The sequence below is a fragment of the Lissotriton vulgaris genome, chromosome 6 (genome assembly GCF_964263255.1).
Source record: "Lissotriton vulgaris chromosome 6, aLisVul1.2, whole genome shotgun sequence".
In the NCBI taxonomy this organism is placed as follows: domain Eukaryota; kingdom Metazoa; phylum Chordata; class Amphibia; order Caudata; family Salamandridae; genus Lissotriton; species Lissotriton vulgaris.
The window spans coordinates 217695414-217713087 of NC_141694.1; the positions used below are offsets into that span (position 1 = coordinate 217695414).

At 43.9% G+C, this 17674-nt stretch overlaps 1 protein-coding gene across 1 annotated transcript in view; it reads right to left on the reverse strand.

Moving 5' to 3' along the window:
- Positions 1-1365: 1365 nt before the first annotated feature.
- LOC147707040 (protein eva-1 homolog C-like) overlaps positions 1366-17674 on the reverse strand; it is a 739660-nt gene continuing 723351 nt past the window's right edge. The window contains exon 8 of the mRNA XM_086926252.1: positions 1366-3093. Coding sequence (XP_086782378.1) covers positions 2723-3093 — 371 coding nt within the window. The 3' untranslated portion in view covers positions 1366-2722. The remainder of the gene's footprint in view (positions 3094-17674) is intronic.

Genomic DNA, 17674 nt, shown 5'->3' on the forward strand with positions numbered 1-17674 from the left:
ACCGTCCCACGCATCCCCCGAACGACCATCGGCAGAAGATCATTCTCCCACATCGCCGCCAAGACATGGAACACCCTCCCCATCCACCCGCGTCAGACCCAGGAACTGCTGACCTTCAGGAGATGTCTCAAGACCTGGCTGTTCGACCAGTAGCTGCTCCTCCCTCCCCTCAGCGCCTTGAGACCCTCACGGGTGAGTAGCACGCTCTACAAATGTTTGATTGATTGATTGATTAACTAGAGTAATTTGTCTAAACCAATTGTTTAAGATTTTCATCTTTGTTTATTTACAAGTGTATTTGTTGTATATGTATTCAAAATCACATTGTATCGCTGGTTGAGTCATAATAATTGTAGATGAGATCCATGATGCTGGTGAGAAACTGAGTATTGCTGGTGCTATGGTATGATCTGATATATTGATCCAAATATGGCTGGTATCAATAAATGGTTTGTTAGACCTATAAAAATGCTTTAGTAGCAATATGCATTTATCAGTGCCGTACCCAGTAAAACATACATTTAAAATACATGTTTAAATGCTTCAGAAGGAAGTGTTGTGACCGAGTGGCTTTTGCCATATTTTTATCAATTCAATGTTGAATTTTAGGTACTGACAAGCTTCTCTTGACCTACCCTCAATTCATGCTGACCTTGTGAGTTGAGTCACATGAGAAAGTATTCTTTCCTGGCATTCCATCAACATAATCACATATTTCTAGTTAATACTTACACATCTGATTTCAACCTGCTCCTCATTTTGTTTCCTTTCACATTTGTGAAGCAAAGATAATCGCCAGTAGCACTACTCATAAAAAGGCATGTAAGTTTGTCACTTAGGAGTTTTCGGCAGACTAAACTTGTTGAGGATCCCCTGATAAAAACTCCTACTAGAAAATTCTAAGCTCAAAAAATAAGCTTTCAGCACCTTTTAATTATACTGACATTTTACATCTCCACCTTCCCTGAAATGGCTCGAATGTTATGAATGGTAGTGCTTTCAGATGCAGCATGTCACCATATTTGGAGCCCATAGTTTCTGGTCAGAAATATTGCAGTCTGTCTCTTGGTTTGGTTGATTCTCTTGGAATGAAGGAAAATTACAGCTCGTAGAACGCATTAAGCAGCTATGCAAAAGGTACAGAGTCGTGACACAATGCTCTCAGTAGCATAAAAGTCTCACATATCTCTACTAGAAGTGCAAAATAAAGTCGATTTTTCTTGGCTTAGGTCAGTCCAAGACATTGAATAATCCGAACTCAGTTGTTTCAGCATCTGAAGCATGAGACTTTGCTACTTACTGCGGGAATCGCTTATCTTAACTTCATCTAAGGTCTTTGCTCTGGTCTTTATGCTATCCACCCATTTCACATCCTGTGATCTGCATAATTTGAAGGATAATGTACTATAAAGTCTTGGCTTAGTTCTGTGATTAATCAAATAATCTGCACCATAAACGCATACTCTCCTTGAACTAGCTAAAGACAAAGGAAATATATCCCACTGGCTTCAGACAGTTCCAGACTCAGACATGGAGGATTTCTTACCTGGCGTTATCTCTATTATTCATTCAGTAATCCATTTCATGGGAGAGGGGTTAAGAATCATATGTAAAGCCGACGTTTGTTTATTACTTTTCTTAGCATCATAATTGGTCTCAATGAACCCCAGTTAACTCGCTGAATTACAAACTTTTTTTTAATAAAATATATAAAACATTGTGCATTGCTATCCACGGGGAAATTAATATTTGAACAAACGACAAAAACAAAAAGAACAAAAAGAAAGAATAAGGCACATCACTGTGCTGCGACTTCAAAAAATATATACTTTCATATCTTTAAAATAACAACCTCTTTGAGGTTATCGTTTTTCAGATCTCTGACACGTCTCCTATAATACCATACTTTACTGTCCACAAATTTCTCAAATACAATAGGATTTCATCCCTGAGGTGTCAGTAAAAATGCTGCCACTGAAGAAGATTAACAGTGTTAAATAATAGAACCGAATGGATACAGCTTCAATTTCGAGATGATATCACTCTATAGGAGTCTCCGATTACTATAAAGTCACATCAGCCAGCTTGATCTCCTTTCTCCCAAAGCCACAGGATGCTTGATCATTTCGCTCTTTTTATGTCAGTGTTGCCTTTCTTTTAGCAGTCACGTTATCATCAAAGGTTTGCTTGATATCCCTTCAAAGTCTTCAGAATTTGCACGGATCCAACCCCTTCCCTCCCGCCAAGCACCTAGAAATTACAGCCATTTTCTTCATTCTCCAATTAGATAATTTAGCATCCATTCTAGGTAAACATAGTTGTTCCCTACAGCATATCCAGCTGAAAATAAAACAATTAGGTTCATTTTAATCTCTGTCCCTCTGTCGTTGCACCAAGTCCTGAGGGTGAGCACGCAGAGGGAGAGTACCCTCCCATCAGCTTTTCTCTATTCCTTGTGAACAGAACTCCGCAGTACAACACTCACTAGCAATTTGCTTGGCCTTCGGTCAGCACTTCTGGATGACCAAAAAAGGTAAAATATACCTTGTGGACAACTGTGCTCCTTGAGTATTTTGATCACTGAATGACCATTTTGTAGGGTCAAGAAAGTGAGTCATTTCCCTTTACCGACCATCTGGTTTCCTCTGTAGACACAGAAAGGTCCTTAGCCCCTGAATGGTGGTAGTAGGTGATAGGATGAGCTGCACATCCCATTGCAGCACTAGTAGTAGCGATTGAGGCTTCGAGTCCCTGGGATATCCGGCTGCCCATTCATCCAGATCTCGCGGATGATCCGCTCCCGCTCCTCCAGTCTCTGTGCCCGCTCCAGCTCCTCGGCCGACGTGAACACATTCATGTTCAAAGTCCTCTCGAAGCGGCGGTGCCGCCTAGCTGACAGGTCGGAGGTGGTGTCAGAGTTGTCGTCGCTGTCGCTGCTGTCACTGTCGTTGTCTTGTTTTCTGGGGGTCTTCTTTACAGTGGAGCGCTTGCAGTCTGTTTGGCAGGATATCCGCACAACCAGAGCCACCAGTGTCAATATCAGCCCAATGCACACGCCGGACACAAAGTACAGAGCAGCCCGTTCTGGATTTTCTGGTGGAAAACAAAGAAAATACAGCAGTCAGTATTACACCAAGAAAATAGAATTAAGAATGATGTTACAATACTGCGAACAAAGCATCTAACTAAACATCACATAAATATATCATTTGTAGCATAGTGCAATTAACTAATTCACGTTTTCATATGAAGCTAGGAAAATGTATTTCATTTATCTTGTGAATAAAGTATTATACGAGTCGAGACCCAGATCAAAAATAATGCACACCCAGTCAAAATACAAATGATCATGTTATTAATATTATTAACTATTACAGTTATACATGTCACGGTTATTATTATCACTAGCCTTATTAATATTTCTGATACAAAACATGGGCAACTTTTCAAATATTGCCGAAAGTCAAGATTAGGACAGCAAATTACATCTGAACAACGATATAAGCTTGCATTGAAGGTAAAATGGACATTATTCATGGATTGTTAGAGCATCTACAATAACGTGTTATTAATAAAATACCTAATTTTCAGCAATTTTATCCCAATATTTTAACAGCAGTATGACTGCGCCAATTGCTTTGTAAACAATGTCCTATCAGATAAGCATTTTCAATCAGTTAACATGTTATGGTTTTTAGGTCTTGCATACCAAGACCTTTTGCTGTCTACTATTGAAAGACCTATTGCACAGAACCTCAATACAGTTTACACGATTCAAACCAATTGCATACAATACCAATACTTAGTGGGCTTTGGATCAGCCCACTGCTTATCTTTTAGTTGCATTTATTGACAATCTTGTTTCCTTGCTATTTAATAAATGTGTTTTCTTCCTATATTTGCCCTTCCCTGGAGCACAGCTGATTTACACTATTTTTAACTGGATGCGTTACCGTATCCTTTCACTGCTTACAATCAGGAAATTACTTTTTTCTTTTTTGAGCATTCCCAAGGAATGTACTGGTTTTTAACTCCCTCTCTCTGGTATGCTTGTTTTGTTTTACATTTTTGCCTCTTCTTCTATTGTGAATGGTGCTTGCCCCTACTTTCTCAATTGCGCCCTCATTGTTCTTCATTTTATTTTAATTTTATTTTTAGCATACCAAGGAATGGCGTATTCCATTGCTCTGCGCCAACCAAACCTCTGATTTACCCTCAAAGGCACACTCCTCATTACCTCCATTCTCCTGTTGCTACTCAACAGTACACTGGTCCCTACTTTGGTTTACATTTTTTTATTTTATAAGAAAATAAAAATATTTTTTCATAAGGGCTTGGAAGTTGCACAATGCTACCAGGCCACTCTGTTCTTTTCTTTTTGCACTCCTGCACATTTTCATTTTTCTAATTTAATGTTCTGCTCGAAAATGGTCAAAATTAAACTTTCAAAATAAAAAGCCAAAATCGTTGTTTTTGCATGGGCACGCATTATTATATCACAATGCATGCACACGTACTAGTCAGTATGTGGAAATGTTTTCTATTTGGGGAAAACCTGTCCCAAGAGATTTTTTTTACTTTCGTTTTCAACTATGGTATAACAAAAACTGTTAGCAAAAACAACAGCTTGGCACACATTATAAATGTGACACCTATTGGGTTTGTCAATGCTTCTTTAGATAATGCAGAGCACAACAGAATCTGTTTTTGAGACACATAAAATACAACAGATATGTCAGATGCTCAAACACAACATTTAGATAACAATAAGTGAAATTCAACAGACACAGGTAAAATGCTGTTTGGACTGAGAGAAAAATAACGCTGTGGGCATGTAGGGATGTCCAACAGTAAGTATGCCCAGATGCAAAACCAATGCGCCGAAGAAAACTTGCAATGCCATCAGAACTGCACACCAAGAGTTTGATACTGTGCAGAAAGCATTGTTACCCTATTCGTAAGAGCAAAGGTGCAAATGCTATAAGATTTAGACCCACTCTTCTGTGTTCACTTGCAGAAAGAGGCAAGGTAGAATTTGTCATGAAGAAATCCTGAATATTTCAACAACTGCATTCAATGTAGAAACGTTTTTTAAATTCTTCCAATATAGATGATTTCAGTGTCAGTTACCCATAAAATTTCACAAGCAATTTTTGGGGTTCGTCTGCTGATTTAACAAGAAACCAATCAGTGGTGAATTGGGAGATAAACGAATCCCTTGGAAACATGCAACAACCACATATTGTACAAAGAGACTGTACCGAGTAAATCAAATTACATGTGCATGTAATAAACTTGTGTGTGTTCCCTTAGGTTGTTTGCTAGTCTGATAGCTGATGATCCTTCCATCCATCTTCCTCTCAAACCTACCCCTGGTCCTCAGAATACTGGGTCTTTGCATGTGTTCCATATGGCCGGTCCACGCCTGAATCCAATAACTGCTTTGATTGGCTTCACATGGTGTTTTGTTGAATTGCATTACAGAATCAGTACTTCTTGTGGTCAATGTGGTCAATGCCACTAAATGCCACTAAACCCAGAGGTCCTGTTTTAAAATGTTCCAGTTCCTTCCTGATTAGCCTTAAAGTCCTGCATGGTTCTGAACTATCCGTTGGCCTGTTCAATACATACGTGGACAGAGTTCCGGACTTCCACTTATATATGAATTTGGATTACAAGGTCTGCTTTTGGTCAGACTATGACTTGCCTAGGATGCCGCTAGATCTTAGCAATGAATGATGAAGGATTAGTACTTGTTGGGCAGTAAATGGCATGAATAAGGCTGAGGTATTGGTTGTGTGACTTTATAAAACAAGCACTGGCGTTGCCAATAGGTCTTGCAGTAGGAAAGTTGGAGCTATTGGTTTTGTAAATGACAAAGCCCTTTATGTTTTTAAAATGAAAACAAAAATTAAAGGCATTGTTATTTGCAATTGTAATAGCTCCAACTTTCCTACTGCGAGACCTATTGGCAACGCCAGTGCTTGTTTTTTTTTGCAGTTTTATGTAGGGCGAACTTGGCCCGAAGATACTGAGGTGCTTTACGTGGCTGCCAGTTACATTACACAGACACACACATTTTTTGTATGGACAAGGAGATGAAGTGATTTGCTCAAGAGTCACAGGGAGTTGAGCTGACGCCGAGACTGAACCTGGTTCCCCAGGTCCAAAGTCGACAGCTCTGGCCATTAGGCCTCATCCTGGTGTTAGGTTCAGTGCTTACACAGCTGGGACCTCCACTCATGCTGTTGCCTGACTTGCTTCAGGCCAGGCTCGGGGTCTGGCGTGACGTCGGCTCTGCTGGGCCTGGAGGTGGCTTGTCTCTGGGTTTTCAGGTGACATTCCTTGGCCTGGCCGGCCTGGTGCTGGCGCTGCCGGCGCGGTTAAGGGCCTGGTGTGAGGACGGCCTCGCTCTCACACCTAGGGCCTTGTCTGCTGCCCCGAAGTGTAAAGCCCCGTCTTTCTCCAGACATTCAATGTCTCCTCTTGTTCTCCTGCCGGGTTCCGATCAGTGAGTGACAAAACACAATATCCTCATTGTGCTGCCCGGCAGCATCTGACCGGCGCATCCCCGGCAGGGCGTCACGTGGGAGGAGAGAGGAAGGCAGCGGGGGAGCGACGGGAAGGGGCCCCCCGCCCGGCCAGAGAGGAGGTGAGACGCGGGAAACCGCGGCGTAACACAACATGACGGGGCACACTTCAGAAGTGGTAACGAGCCGCTGAGACTCGAGTAACTCAGGAATTAAAAAACAAAACACACCTACAAAGCCTTAATGCGAATGGGCGGCCTCCTGGAGGGGCTCCACCCCCAACCCGTTGCATGGGGTAAAGTGTGGGCGCCCCCCTGACCTGCTTACACCCCTGGCGAGACTGAGCAAACGCAATTAATGGGGAGCTAGCGAGGCAGGAAGTACAAAAGAAGACAAGGTGACTGCAAATAAATGGAGGGGAGACGGCGACACTGCGAGAGGATGTGTATTGCAGTCACAGGATAGGTGTACACACAAATGCAAACTCGCCTATTCAGATAATACCTTTTCCAACACGTTTATTTTAGTTGTCTACCACCTAAAATTGCCGCCACTTCAGTGTAAGCCACTAAAGAAAAAGAATTCATATTTTTTTCCCCGATTTCAAATATTGGCAAGTGCATGGCGGTACAAAAGAGGGCCCGAGATTGAGAGGAGGCAAGGGAAAGGAGATGGAAAGGTGAGAGAGACTGAGTTGAGAAGGGGAGAAAAGGCAAGAGGGCACGCCAGCTTTGGGGAATCGAGTTGGGACAGTTGTGTTTTCAGAGAAAGGCTAGCGCTGGGGCGTGGAAGTGCGGGAAGAAGAGGATGGATGGGTTAGAGATGAGATATGAACAGTTGGGAAACATAGCTAGGTCCTCGAAGGGCAGTTGGGACAAAAGGGAGTGATACAAAGGGGATGAAAGAAAGAACGATGTTAGAGAAACCAATGAGGAGTAGGGAGATAGAGGACAGAAAACAAGACGGAGGGAAGGCAGAGAAGGGGAGGGGGAGGAGAAATGCGACACGGTGTGAAGCAGCAGGGTCCTTTGAAGTGAAGCTAAGCTTCACTTCAAAGGTGTGGGGGGAGTGCTGCTACGGCCTGGGGGAAGCTGGCTGGGGAGGGGGAGGAGAAATGCAAGTTTATGGCCCAAAAGCGCGTGCCTGTGGCCACGTGAACTTAATGAAAACCGCAGCAAAAAGCCAGTGGTTTCACGAGGATTTGGAGCACTTGAATTCTCGCTCCGCTCAATGCGCTTGCGCGCATTGATAGGTCGCGAGACCTAAATACCTGGTCTACAGCCTTGTTGCTCTATAAGATCACAAAACTCCTCACTGGCTTGCAATACCCTTCGAAAATAGAGTAGCGGGTATTGTATCTTGCATGTACTGGAAAGGCAAAACTATAATGATCAGAATACCAACAACAAACTCACTACTGTATAAATCAATCATGACTGAAATGGATCAATTTGAGAGCTCTCTAGTTCTGTTAAATTCTACTTTTTTATGTTCCACACTTCAACATGTACATCTGTCTATCATTTCCCAGCCTGCTCTCTTCGTCACTCAGTAGAGAAATGTATGAAGTTCTGGTTGTGTGCTCACAGTATCACTGTTTTAAGGCACGATCTATTTTAGAAACCAGTTCTCTTGACTTCCTCGACTACTTTTTCGTTCTCCCTGGGATGCAGTCGATAAACTGGGGTGAATGAGAGAAGATGCAAAAAACTAATATTAGGCCTGGATACATTCTTCAGCATCACTAGTAAATTGGCCTGTATGAGGGTTGGAAAGAGCAACCTCCCAAACAGAGAAACTAGTAAAAATACGCACTATTGAGGTCAGGTCTGACAGTTATCAATGAAAAAGAATAACCTGTCCAATACAGCCAAAAGATTTGTATTGTAATTACATCAAGGTGCTACGAGGAAAAGTGATGTGATGGAGAAGAGCTCATGTCGCACATGTGGGAAATGAAGTATAAAAAAATACAGTAAGTAACATGAAGAAGAAATAAGAGGCTGCCAATCTGACTTAACAGAACTATGATTACAGTCATATTAATTTGCTAGCTGATAATATTGTGATCCCAAATGGAAGAAACATATGTTAAAACAGCCCAAAAATAAGTACATTGAAGTTTCTACTCCTAAGGTGATATATTAATTAAGTGGGGTTTTCAGCAGGTCTGGAATATCTGATGTAGGTGTAGTACTCTCAAAAACACAGTCAGAAATAGAGCAGCGAATGTACAGGGCAACAGTTCCCGTCAAACAAAGGTGCATTTCTACCAAGGACAATTGAGTTTTTATGTGAATTCATTGCTTTCTTTGCTGACTCCAGCTTTATTTTTCATGTGCTTTTTCCATTCTTTATGTGAAGGACTGACTATACGCTACTACTGGGCCACTCACTTCCATTCATTTCCGCAGCAGCAACGCAAAAAACATTTTCTTACCATTGCAAAAAGGTGTTATCTTTCTTAGAACAGTAAATTAAAGAAAAAACACAAAAAACAAAATGGCTGCCAGGGTAATAACATGCAGGCCCCCAAAGCTATAAGAATGGTATGGGCAGCAGGTATTAGGCATTTTTAATGTACAATGAATTAATAAACATCTGTTGTTGTGCTCATCTCTAAATTAGACAAGCAGCGCCACCATATAGCAAACAGTCGTAAGTGCCGGTGTTGACAATTAAGTGTAGGTGCAGCACCGGAAACCACCTGCTCAACTTAAGCACTGTTATTCTATGGTTTTTGGTTTGACTTGTTATAAAATGAGGACTATTAATCCCAGAATGCAAAGCAATAACCCCGAGCGTATGACCAACTCACGCATAGACCCAGGAAACGTGAGAATACAATATTTAATATTTCCTTAATTCCAGAAGTGAAGGGAGGTGCAGCTCGTCTATAAGTTTAATGCCCTGGCTGTGAATTATAATATATGCATATAGGATGACGTGAAAACTACACTTAAACCAAGGGAATTCGATAAGAGTAGACATTACAAAAGAACAAGCATTGGAAATGCAATAGGTCTCGCATTAGGAAAGTTTGAGCTATTGGTATTGTAAATGACACTTTTTTTATTTATGTGTTGGTTTTGAAAGTAGCAAAATTAATAGCTTTGTCAGTTACAATGTCAATAGTGTTAACTTTTGCAAATGTGACACCTATAGCATTTGTAATGCAATGTGTGTTGTATTTACGTAACTTAGATGTCTTGATATTACAAATAACAATGGCTTTTAATTTTGTAAATAATTGTTATTGTACTTTATAATGGCAATAGCTTAAACGTTTGTAAATAACTTTTGTGAAGATTATGTTTAGTGTATTTTATTGTGACGAAAATCCAAGAACATTGCATTTGCACCTACACACACACAGAGCCACACACACACACATATAGATGTGGTAGTGGTGGATCTGGGGGATATGGTGGTGGTGGATGTGGTGGTGGATGAGGGGGTGGATGTGGTGGTGGATGTGGTGGTGGTGGTGGTGGAGGTGGTGGATGTGGTGGTTGTGGATGTGGTGAAAGTGGTGGTGGATATGGTGGTGGAAATGATGGTGGTGGGTGTGGTGGATGTGGTGGTGGTGGATGCGGTGGTGGATGTGGTGGTGGTGGATGCCGTGGTGGATGTGGTGGTGGTGGTGGATGTGGTGGTGGTGGATGAGGTGGTGGAGGTGGTGGTGGAAGTGGTGGATGTGGTGGTGGATGTGGTGGTGGTGGGTGCGATGGTGGTGGAAGTGGTGGTGGTGGTGGATGTGGTGGTGGATGTGGCGGTGGTGGATGTGGTGGTGGATGTGGAGGTCATGGTGGATGTGGTGGTGGATGTGGTGGTGATGGTGGATGTGGTGGTGGATGCGGTGGATGTGGTGGTGGTGGATGCGGTGGATGTGGTGATGGTGGATGCCGTGGTGGTGGTGGATGCGTCGGTGGTGGTAGTGGTGGATGGGGTGGTGGTTGTAGTGGATGTGGTGGTGGATGCGATGGTGGTGGATGCGGTGGATGTGGTGGATGCGGTGGTGGTGGATGCGGTGGTGGTGGTGGATGCGGTGGTGGTGGTGGATGGGGTGGTGGTTGTGGAGGTTGTCATGGTGGATGTGGAGGTGATGGTGGATGTAGTGGTGGATGTGGTGGTGGATGTGATGGTGGTAGGTGCACCTACACACACACAGAGCCACACACACATATAGATGTGGTAGTGGTGGATCTGGGGGATATGGTGGTGTGGATGTGGTGGTGGATGTGGTAGTGGTGTTGATGGTGGATGTGGTGGTGATGGTGGTCGATGAGGGGGTGGATGTGGTGGTGGATGTGGAGGTGGTGGATGTGGTGGTGATGTGGTGGATGTGGGGGTGGTGGATGTGGGGTGGTGGATGTGGTGGTTGTGGTGAAAGTGGTGGTGGATGTGGTGGTGGAAGTGATGGTGGTGGGTGTGGTGGATGTGGTGGTGGTGGATGCGGTGGTGGATGAGGTGGTGAATGTGGTGGTGGATGTGGTGGTAGTGGTGGATGCGGTGGTGGATGCGGTGGTGGATGTGGTGGTGGTGGTGGATGTGGTGGTGGTGGTGGATGTGGTGGTGGTGGATGTGGTGGTGGTGGATGATGCAGTGAATGTGGTGGTGTATGTGGTGGTGGTGGTGGATGTGGTGGAAGTGGTGGTGGATGTGGTAGTGGTTATGGATGTGGTGGTGGATGTAGCGGTGGTGGATGTGGCGGTGGATGTCATGGTGGAGGTGGTGGTGGATGTGGTGGTGGTGGATTTGGTGGTGGATGTGGTGGTGGTGGATGCAGTGGATGTGGTGATGGTGGATGCGGTGGTGGTGGATGCGGTGGTGGTGGTAGTGGTGGATGGGGTGGTGGATCTAGTGGATGTGGTGGTGGATGTAGTGGTGGTGGATGTAGTGGTGGTGGGTGTGGTGGTGGTGGTGGATGCGGTGGTGGTGGATGTGGTGGATGTGGTGGTGGTGGATGTGGTGGGTGTGGTGGTGGATGTGGCGGTGGATGTGGAGGTGATGGTGGATGTGATGGTGGATGCGGTGGTGGTGGTGGTGGATGCGGTGGTGGTGGTGGATGGGGTGGTGGTTGTGGTGGATGTCATGGTGGATGTGGAGGTGATGGTGGATGTGGTGGTGGATGTGGTGGTGGATGTGATGGTGGTGGGTGCACCTACACACACAGAGCCACACACACATATGGATGTGGTAGTGGTGGATCTGGGGGATATGGTGGTGGTGGATGTGGTGGTGGATGTGGTAGTGGTGTTGATGGTGGATGTGGTGGTGATGGTGGTGGATGAGGGGGTGGATGTGGTGGATGTGGGGGTGGTGGATGTGGGGGTGGTGGATGTGGTGGTGGAAGTGATGGTGGTGGGTGTGGTGGATGTGGTGGTGGTGGATGCGGTGGTGGATGAGGTGGTGGATGTGGTGGTGGTGGTGGATGCGGTGGTGGATGTAGTGGTGGATGTGGTGGTGGTGGTGGATGTGGTGGTGGTGGTGGATGTGGTGGTGGTGGTGGATGTGGTGGTGGTGGTGGATGTGGTGGTGGATGTGGTGGTGGTGGTGGTGGATGTGGTGGTGGTGGTGGATGTGGTGGTGGTGGATGCGGTGAATGTGGTGGTGGTGGATGCGGTGGTGGATGTGGTGGTGGTGGATGCGGTGGTGGAAGTGGTGGTGGATGTGGTGGTGGTGGTGGATGTGGTGGTGGTGGTGGATGTGGTGGTGGTGGTGGATGTGGCGGTGGATGTCATGGTGGAGGTGGTGGTGGATGTGGTGGTGGATGTGGTGGTGGTGGATGCAGTGGATGTGGTGATGGTGGATGCGGTGGTGGTGGTGGTGGATGCGGTGGTGGTGGTAGTGGTGGATGGGGTGGTGGTTGTAGTGGATGTGGTGGTGGATGTAGTGGTGGTGGGTGTGGTGGTGGTGGATGCGGTGGTGGTGGATGTGGTGGATGTGGTGGTGGTGGATGTGGTGGTGGTGGTGGTGGTGGATGTGGCAGTGGATGTGGAGGTGATGGTGGATGTGATGGTGGATGTGGTGTTGGTGGATGTGATGGTGGATGTGGTGGTGGATGCGGTGGATGTGGTGGTGGATGCGGTGGATGTGGTGGTGGATGCGGTGGTGGATGTGGCGGTGGATGTCATGGTGGATGTGGCGGTGGATGTCATGGTGGATGTGTGCCTAGAAGCGCTATACCTCCCATCATATAGGTCAACATGTGGCAGCATCCCCCAAACAGCTACAAAGCTGTTTACTATACGAATATCAAATTCAGAAAATAAAATAAAAGTATTGTATGCAGGTAAATGAAGCATGAACAGAGGAGTAACTAAAATATGTGTTTAAAATGCATTATTAGCTTTTAATTTTCAAAACCTTTCCTTGGAGCGAAGGATGGTAAAATATATTGTAGAAAGATTTTTAAGACTAGTTAGGTTGGCCGAGAGTGTGATGTAAAATAGAATCTGGTGTTTCACATTGCACCAGGTATAATGACCTAATGTGTATTAAAATAGAACATTTTCCGAGAGTCACAAAATCATGGTATGCCGAGAATATTATTAATGACCCTGTGTGGTTTAAATGCACTATTTCCCTCAAAGAATGACTGTGTTTCACTACATCGGAAAAGCGAAGGGAGCCCCCCACAAGTAAGTTTGATTCAATCCTTATGATGTCTCTACTAATCCATGTGATTGCCCCCACCCCTCAAGGAAGTTTGAGTTTACTTGCGCCCCTGTGTGTGAGCGTGTGTGAGCCAGAGTCGTGTCTTGGCATCTTTGTGCAGTGCTTCCTACGCCAACCAGCCCAACGGCCACCACCAGAAGGTTGCATGTAGTGGTCACATGTGTACGACCAAATTTAACAAAAATATTTGATGGTGACAATTTTGTGCTCTGTCGTGAAACAGATAATATTATGAAAATGGCCTAATTTCACACTGCTGCGTAGATCACGGGTGGAGTCGTAGGTGACGCCATCCCCAACCTCAGCGAATATCCGGAAGCCACGTGTGCTTGGCTCATGAACTTCGTGTGCGGCTCCACCGCAAATGCAAATATCTTGTTAGTGAATCGGGTCAAGTACATGTATGGGCGTGTTGACGCAAAGGAGCTCAAACAGATGTTGATGTCAATAGCATCCTACTGGCAAAGAACTAGGTGTACCTTCTGCTTCAAGCAGGCAGTGAGGTTGTATCAAATAATCAGGCACAAAGTGTGCTATCGTTTCCAAAATTACTTTTCAGCCCGGGATAGTTCATTGTAAGTCACTACTACAGAGACTCTTTGTGTGATGCACATTTACACAGTCTTGAGTATACTTAGGAGGGCATTGCTGTGGGGATGGGGGAGGAGAAATGCGACATGGCGGGCAGGGGAGGGGGCGGAGCGGGAGAGGGTGTTAAGCAGCAGGGGCCTTTGAAGTGAAGCAAAGCTTCGCTTCAAAGGTGTGGGAGGAGTGCGGCTGAGGGAACAGACGGCGATTTGGTGATGTGCACGCGCATTTTAGGTCAATGCGCAAGCGCATTGACCTAAAAGCCACGGGCACAGCACCAAATCGCCAAGTCGGGTAAAGTCTATTTAAGCCCCTATAGAGCTTCGCCAGCTATGCGCATGCGCACAGCAGGCGAGCCCTAAAAAGGAATGTAGCCTTTGAACCCAAAATATATTCTCCTTTGCTTATTGACGAAAATGTACCAACTATGAAGCGTTTGATTATTTTTATAATTTGACATGCCAAAAACAACGGGTTTTTCACCAATAAAGTAGTCCACTTTTTATAGTCCCGATTTGTGTATCTTTTAGCAGCCTGGCTCTGCTCCCAGACCACCAGAGTGCACTAAACACACAGACCAGCGAGGACAGAACTGGAGACATTAACCCCCATCTTCCTCGGAAAAACCTCAAGCCCTGATCATTTTGTGGTGTTGGGAAGTGCGATATCTCTTCTTTAGAGAGATCTGTCTAACTCTGTCGATGACTTCAGGAGGTTTCTAGGGAAAGATCCGAACTTTACATGACTAATGGAGCAGGGAGAAATCTACAAACCGAGGCTCCGAGTCCCGCTTTGCTGAAATGTGTTTCCAATTAGCTTCTGAATTGGGGGACCCCAAGCAAAGTAATGCGGCTCGGGAAAAAAAAGTTTGTTATTAAGGTCTCATAAACCACAGCCATATGTCAACGAAGCAGACAGGTCTGAAGAGATTGAATTACAGTCTGGGTGGTTTCAGAGGAGCGGGCTTCGCTCCCTGCACCTCCCCCCGTTTACAAACACACCAACAATTGCCCCTGAATAAACACTCTAGAAATATGCTCGTTTCTTCTCTTTCGTGCGTACCAACCCCCCTCAAAAAAATAAAAAGTAATTAAGAATGTAACTTTTCCCACACCGGTTACACTGTGGATTGCAAATTGAGTCTTGAGGTCTTAAATCGCATCACTTCGTAACCCTTTTAAAATCCCGAATTGTCTCCGATCTTTGGCTTTCATTTTTCAGAAATGCATCACGGGAGTTGTAGTCTTGTTTTAATTCAGTAGAAGTAATTGGTAGCAATTGTAATGTTTCAGAAACGCCACGGAGTGGAAACATGGCGTGGTGCCAACATAGGCTTGGCAGTAATAGAGTTACCATTTGCTCGTTATTACAGGGCACTGTTTATGCAGAGTTCTGGGAATTTCCAACAACCAAATGTGTTCTGAGAAGTGTACTCTAGGAACACGTCAGCTTAACAGTTTAAACCAACACAACTAAATGCAAATAAGAGCAAAGCCCAGAAGTGAAACATGAAGTCCCCGGTTACATTGAGCAAATGGTGAGGAGGGGTGGAGTCCCCGACCCAAGAAACAGGAAGTGAAGTAATGGAGTGGCTTTTCAGAATAGCTAATTAATAAGAAAATAGCCTAAGCTGAAATGCACATATCTTCCAAACTATTTTTTACAGAAAGCACTCCATGGGTAAAAAAAAGTGCAGAACTGGACACAAAGTGTTGTAGTGACATGGAATCATGTGGTAACCATACCTAAGAACATGCACATGCTATCTATCAAAACCTTTATACCCTCGAACCAAGGTCTAAATAAAAGCTGTGTATGTTTTAAGTAGCAAACACCTATTTTAGAAAAAAGTGGCCCCTGCATACAAATAACTTGCCAAAAGCAGGGAAGAATGTCTATACATTTGGAACCATACTTGGGCTAGGAATAGTACATATAGATCTGCGGGCATACACATTTTCTAACCAACATGCAACATTACAAATAAATCAGTGTCGAACATCGTAATTTGGCCGAGTTTGACCACAAGAGGCCCTTCTGAAGCTTTTGGGCCTTACCTTATAATCACTGCCACTAAGCTGTGACAATATCCACGCTGTTCTAGATACTGAAGTGATGGCTCCCAGATGAAGGCACTTCTGCCAAAACATGCATAGTTATTATACCGTCAGTTATCACACCGTCAAGTCATTCCTAATAGGATTTAATTATGTCTGTGCTTTGCTACAGAAAGATTTAATATGGTTTTTGTCTTCAGCTGTACATAACAAATTAATTGCTGACTGAAAATGATGTTTACTATGTTTCAGTTATACTAAATGACTTTATCAAATGTCATATCTATACCGCTGTATGTACAAATTCATGTTAAGGACACCTATTAAACAGATGTTCAATATATTCTCATGACCTTTTTACCCTAACATCTCTTTTCAATAATATTGTATACTACTATTTTTTTTAATTCAAGTATATATTCTGCAAAGGATAAAACTCTTTTTGGTTATGAGTTACATAGAAAACATCAACATCACGTCTAGGAGAACAGCTACTTAGCTGGGCTACATACAAGCCGATTCATCTCTCAAATACCATCCACAATCACAGGTGATTGTTGCCCTGTTGTGCTGTCTGTGTGATCACACGACCATGGTTTTAGTCTTTGCATTTTTCTTCCTAAAAAACATGTACACGCTCCAGAGCTTTCAAGTTACCTATTCCGTGCATGAGTAGTTAATCAAGTCCAGGTTTTCTCTTTGCATTCTGGTATTCGTAGTCCTGAAATTATAATGGTGTAGGACCACAGTGTAAACCAAATAAGCATTAGCCAAGCCACTAGGTCTGGCTTGCATTTTGAGTCCCAAATAAGATATTTGAAAATTCCTCTTGCAGTAAAAGCACAAATAAACAAGAAAGGCTGAAACGTTTATATATTTATTTTGTACAAACTTATGCAATAAACATTGCAAGGTAAAAAGTAATGAAAAGTGAAAATATTGCTATCTAAAAGTGACGTTCACATACTTTCAAAAAGAGGAAGTGTTGGCAAAGCCAATAGTTCTTGTGTGTGTGTGAGAACTATTGGCTTTGTCAATGTTTTTTTAGCCATGTTGTTCAGCAGTGCGACTGCTGCGCAGCATGGTTGAAAGCAAATTTTTAAAAAAACTATGACAAGATCAATGTAACCGTCTTATAGTGCTATTTTATTTTCTTTCAACTGCGCTTCTGTATACCATTGCTAAAAATACATTGACAAAGCCAATAGATCTTGCATGGGTAACACCTATTGGCTTTGCCAATACTTTTTTGTATTGTGTTTACTCAATTACCTTTCAAGATGCTGGGGAAACCACTTAACCTTGGGTGTTGAGGGGGCGGGGCTTCGCTGCGTTCTGACATGGTATGTGGAGTACCTGGGCCAAAGAGCCTCACCATGTAGCCTGTTTCCTTTATCTTTATTCTCATCTGTGTTTGGAATAGATGGAGATATCACACTTTCCCCAGTATCTCTTTCCTTCTGTAAAGAACTGTTGTTTTGCCAATGGAGGAAGTAGATTTCAAGTCATCTAAAGCACATATTTCCATGAAGATCTGCATTCTGCTAGCATTCCACAGAACTTAACTTCATTGCCAATCTCCCAGTTTGTGATCCTACTCTTTGTCATGTATGTAGAAATCTTTGTTGCATGTATGAAGACCTTATCTCAGTGTACGTTCTAGTTATAATGATTAGCTGTGTGAGATTAAAGGGAAAGCCATATTGAGTGAGCAAGGACAGAAGTCTAAATTAGGAAGAAATCGAAGTGGAGTGAAGGTTTAAAGTCGGTGCTATTTTTGTGAGACTCTGGAAAAGTCTCAAATGAAGAAACATTCCC